This window comes from Octopus bimaculoides, chromosome 16 (assembly GCF_001194135.2).
Source record: "Octopus bimaculoides isolate UCB-OBI-ISO-001 chromosome 16, ASM119413v2, whole genome shotgun sequence".
In the NCBI taxonomy this organism is placed as follows: domain Eukaryota; kingdom Metazoa; phylum Mollusca; class Cephalopoda; order Octopoda; family Octopodidae; genus Octopus; species Octopus bimaculoides.
In genome coordinates this window covers 38,432,670-38,436,952 of record NC_068996.1, presented here as the reverse complement: position 1 = coordinate 38,436,952, position 4,283 = coordinate 38,432,670, and the positions used below count along the sequence as shown (strand labels likewise).

Sequence of the window (4,283 nt, the reverse complement as noted above, 5' to 3'; positions counted from 1 at the left end):
TTAAGTTCTTTTCTACTCTAGGCACAAGGCCCGAAATATTTGGGGAGTGAGGGCCAGTCAATTAAATCGACCCCAGTACGAAACTGGTACTTAATGTATTGACCCCAAAAGCATGAAAGGCAAAGTCGACCTCAGCAGAATTTGAACACAGAATGTAAAAACAGACGAAATACTGCTAAGCATTTTGTCCAGTGTGCTAACGTTTCTGCCAGCTTGCATTCTTTTAAGTTTATTACGCAATGTATGTCCCAGAATATGCACAAGCTGCTGTCATAGTGTTGTTAATAATGACCGATGAATCAGCTCAAGCTTATACTAATGTTATCTCTAAATGAAATTATCCAGATATAAAGATCTAGAAATAGAGATAACCATAATATGGGAACCAGAAACAAACACAATTCCTATAATAATAGGTGCTCTTGAAATTATCAAAAAAAAAAGGCATGCAAGTAAATACATAATCAAAAGCCCAGGACTTACAAATATATATATTACAAATACAAAAGAACATATTACTAATACTACTAGACACAACACATATCATGTAAAATACTTTCAATACAATAGAAAATATAAAACCAAAGCAAAATACAGCACGCACACTACATTGAATAGATCGTCAATAGAAAAATACAATAACAATACTGAAAAATAATAATAAATGAAACACAAAGATTCTGTATAATTTTGTATAGCAAAGTCACGTCGCTCTATTTCATTTAGTAAACTTAACTGTTAACCATTCAGATTATTCTGTTGAATGCAATGCTCCTTTATTCACATTATTTTGTATTAATTCCTGCCAAGGTCAACTTTGCCTTTCATCCTTTCAGGGCCGATTAAATAATTACCAGTTATGTATTGAGGTTGATGTAATCGACTTAATCCTTTCCCCAAAATTTGGAGCCTTGTGCTTTCAATAGAAAGGATTATTTTGTATTAATCATGTATTATATTGTAGCTTTAAGATTTTGATGAGGTGATTGTATATTTTTAGAACGACATTGCAGGATAAGTGTAAGAGACCGGATTTGGCTAGTTTGAACATAAAATATGTCAATGTTTGGGCAGAATATGGCCAGTTTAAATGCTACAGGGTTAATGAGAAACAAACAAAAGTAAGGTTATAATTTCTAAAATAATTAAATTCACTTGCCTCTTGGGTCTCATATAAAAGTGTCCCAGATATGTTCTTATCCCAATATTTTAAGGCTCTTTCGAATCTTTGTTTTGGATTTACTTTTTCTTCCATAGAACATATTAAATAGTCAGATTTATTTGGTATTTCATACTGCATACGTTAAAAGAAAGAGAAAAATAAAATGATAAAGTAAAGGTGGAACAAGATATTTTTAAAGGAAAATTGCCATTTGGTTAATCTAGATCAGTGGTTCTCAACCAGGGTCCATATAGCCCCTGAGGGTCCATATAATATTTTTGGGAGGGTCCATGCAACAAAATAGTAAATCGGGGATCCACAATGGTATTTTAAGGGCCATGAAAAAATTTTTGGTTTAGGCGTATGTATTAGTATGTATTGCAAGAAATAGCCAGGGTTCTTTCTCTAATATTTTACATAGTTCAACCTACACAAGTTAATGTAGGAATTCTGAAAGAAGTTTCTATAAAACTAGTTTTTAGACATAGAATAGTTAGTGGGGGGAGGTCCACCAGAATAAAATAGTAATCAAAGGGATCCATTGGTAAAAAATGGTTGAGAACCCTGATCTAGATGACAGGTAAACAAAAATAAAATTATCTAAATTTATTTCATTTTATAAAGGAGACTTTGCAATAGTTATAAAGTAACCACCAGAAAAATATATCAGAAACTAAATTTAAGGCTTTGTAATAGGAGGAAGGTCATTGTCCATCATGGCCTTTCTGCAATACCTCTGAGACTGACAGAGTATCGTTAGTAGACTCCATTAAGATCCAGGAGGTGACTTTAAGTTGGATAATGGATTTGACATACCATCATTATCATCATGATAATGCCTATTTTCCATGCTGGCATGGGTTGGATGGCTTAATAGGAGTTGGCAAAGTCAAGGGATGCACCAGGTTCAATAATTTGTTTTGTCTTGGTTTCTACAGCTGGATGCCAGTCCTAACACCAACCTCTCTACAAAGTATACTGGTTGCTTTTTATGTGCACTATCACCAGTGCTTTTTACATGGCACCAGTACTTTTTATGTGGCACTGTGGTTCTAGGATATCAATTCTGTTGAGGTGGATGGGTTTTCTTCAGTACAGCAATATGCCATATCATCTCCTTCATAAGGCACAGCGTTTTGAGATCAGTCTTCAGTGCTTTATCCTATGCCTTCCTGGATCTCCCTCTTCCACAACTTCCTTCCATTTAAAGTGATTGGCACTTCTTAATGCAACTGTCTTCATCTGTCCACATCATATGACCAAACCTGCTCAGAACAAACTTCTGCACAGTTTTCAGCAACACATTGACAGTGATAAGGAAAGAGGCCAACTTATTGATTACTAGAAGTCACTTGTCCAAGTTGCTATGGAGAAAGTCCAAAGTTAGGACTAAATGATTATGAAACAAACTTTTTAATTGTATTATTATATCCTTGTTACACAACAACACCTGCCTGGACAAATGACTGCAAATTTTTAAAGAATTAAGGTCTGTCTGCCTGCCAATGAATATGGTTTCAAATATACAAAATGTATATGAGATGGTTCCATTTACCAGTTATAAGAGCAAAAAGCAATAGCTCAACACCCTTATCTTTCAAGCTCACATTGAGCATTTGATATTTAACACTTTGAAGAAGGAGCCTCATATTTAATATTTAACCCCTTGAATACAGAGCCAAGAAGACAGAGCCCTTTTCACAAGCCCTACAGAGGGGCATACACTTATTTTTTCAAAATAAATTATAAGAAATAAAGTAATTACTTCACATATATAAAACTATATATATTCTTGTAGGAAATTGAATGAACTAATACAATCTTCTTCATCATTCAACATTTTGGTCCATAGACTGGCCCTGTTGTCTCCTAAGGGTTAACATATAATATATTTAATATATTAATGTGTATAAAGAGTTGTATCAAGCGGTGTCAATCTCTAAATGTAGAGGGAACATTTGGGAGGGGTAGACTCAGGAAAACATGGGACGAAGTGGTAAGAAAGGATCTATAGATGTTGGGACTCACATAGTGGATGACAGGAGATTAAGACTCCTAGTGGTTTACTGTACTTGAGGAGACATCAAACTGAGTAAATATGTGATTGTCCTTGCATACAGGCTTGTCCCCTGCATCCCTCTTCAGCTGAGCATTCCTAATCTTGTGGGCTCATGGGTGTTGGTGCCACATAAAAAGCACCTATACCAGTGCTGCATAGATGCACCTGTTCCAGTGCTGTGTAAAAGCACCGAATACACTCTGGAAAAGTGGTTGGCATTAGGAAGGGCATTCAGCCATAGAAATCATGTCAAAATGGACATGGAGCTTAGGCAGCTCTTCAGATGGCCAACTCCTGTCAAACCAATCAACCCATGCCAGCATGGAAAACAGATGTTAAATGATGATGATGATTACTTTCAAGACAATTCACAGTCAATGTTTCACAGCTGTATGTAATTTCATCTATACCACATATTTTTACTGAATCTATACTTTATATGGAGTATAAATTTCTTCATCAATGAAGAATATTATCACTTTAGCTGCTCCGACCTACTTCACACAACAAACATTATTCTACAGCTGAATCAAAAACTAACACCCTCCCACCACCAAAAAAAAAACTCTCAAAATGTGAAAATTGAAATTGGAACATTAAAATATTTACAAAAGTAAACAAGCATAAAGTAAAATTATTGAATCAAATAATTACCTTCCCTTCATATAATATGTGAACAAGCAAGTCAAATGATATAAGAGCTCCAACTACATTAGGCTGTATTGTTGGTAAGTTAGCAGTTTGAGAAGAAGATTTAAATTCTTGAACCTGCAGAAAGCAAAGAACGAAAGAGAAAGTTAAACATAATTAAATAAAGCATTTTATATATTCTTTAAAAAAATGCCCATAACATAAAATTTAACACCTTAACTAAACAAAATTTAACACCTTAACTAAAACATGCACTTCTCATTAGAAGTGCATGTTTTAGTTAAGGTAATAATTTAAGTACAGACAAAGTAAAATTTTTTTTTTTCTTTTTTAGTTAGAATTATTTCAACACTAGTGTATGGCCATTCTCTTTTTTAATGCTTGAAAGATTAAATTCTCCTTCACACATTG

General features: G+C 34.1%; 1 protein-coding gene across 1 annotated transcript in view; it reads right to left on the bottom strand.

Annotated features, from left to right (window-relative positions):
* The window catches only part of LOC106867508 (eIF-2-alpha kinase GCN2), a 177,582-nt gene that overhangs the window by 31,027 nt on the left and 142,272 nt on the right, over positions 1 to 4,283 (bottom strand). The window contains exons 9-10 of the mRNA XM_014912393.2: positions 3,876 to 3,989; positions 1,160 to 1,294 (exon numbers count right to left, since the gene is read on the bottom strand). Of these exons, the coding sequence (XP_014767879.1) occupies positions 1,160 to 1,294; positions 3,876 to 3,989 (249 nt within the window). The remainder of the gene's footprint in view (positions 1 to 1,159; positions 1,295 to 3,875; positions 3,990 to 4,283) is intronic.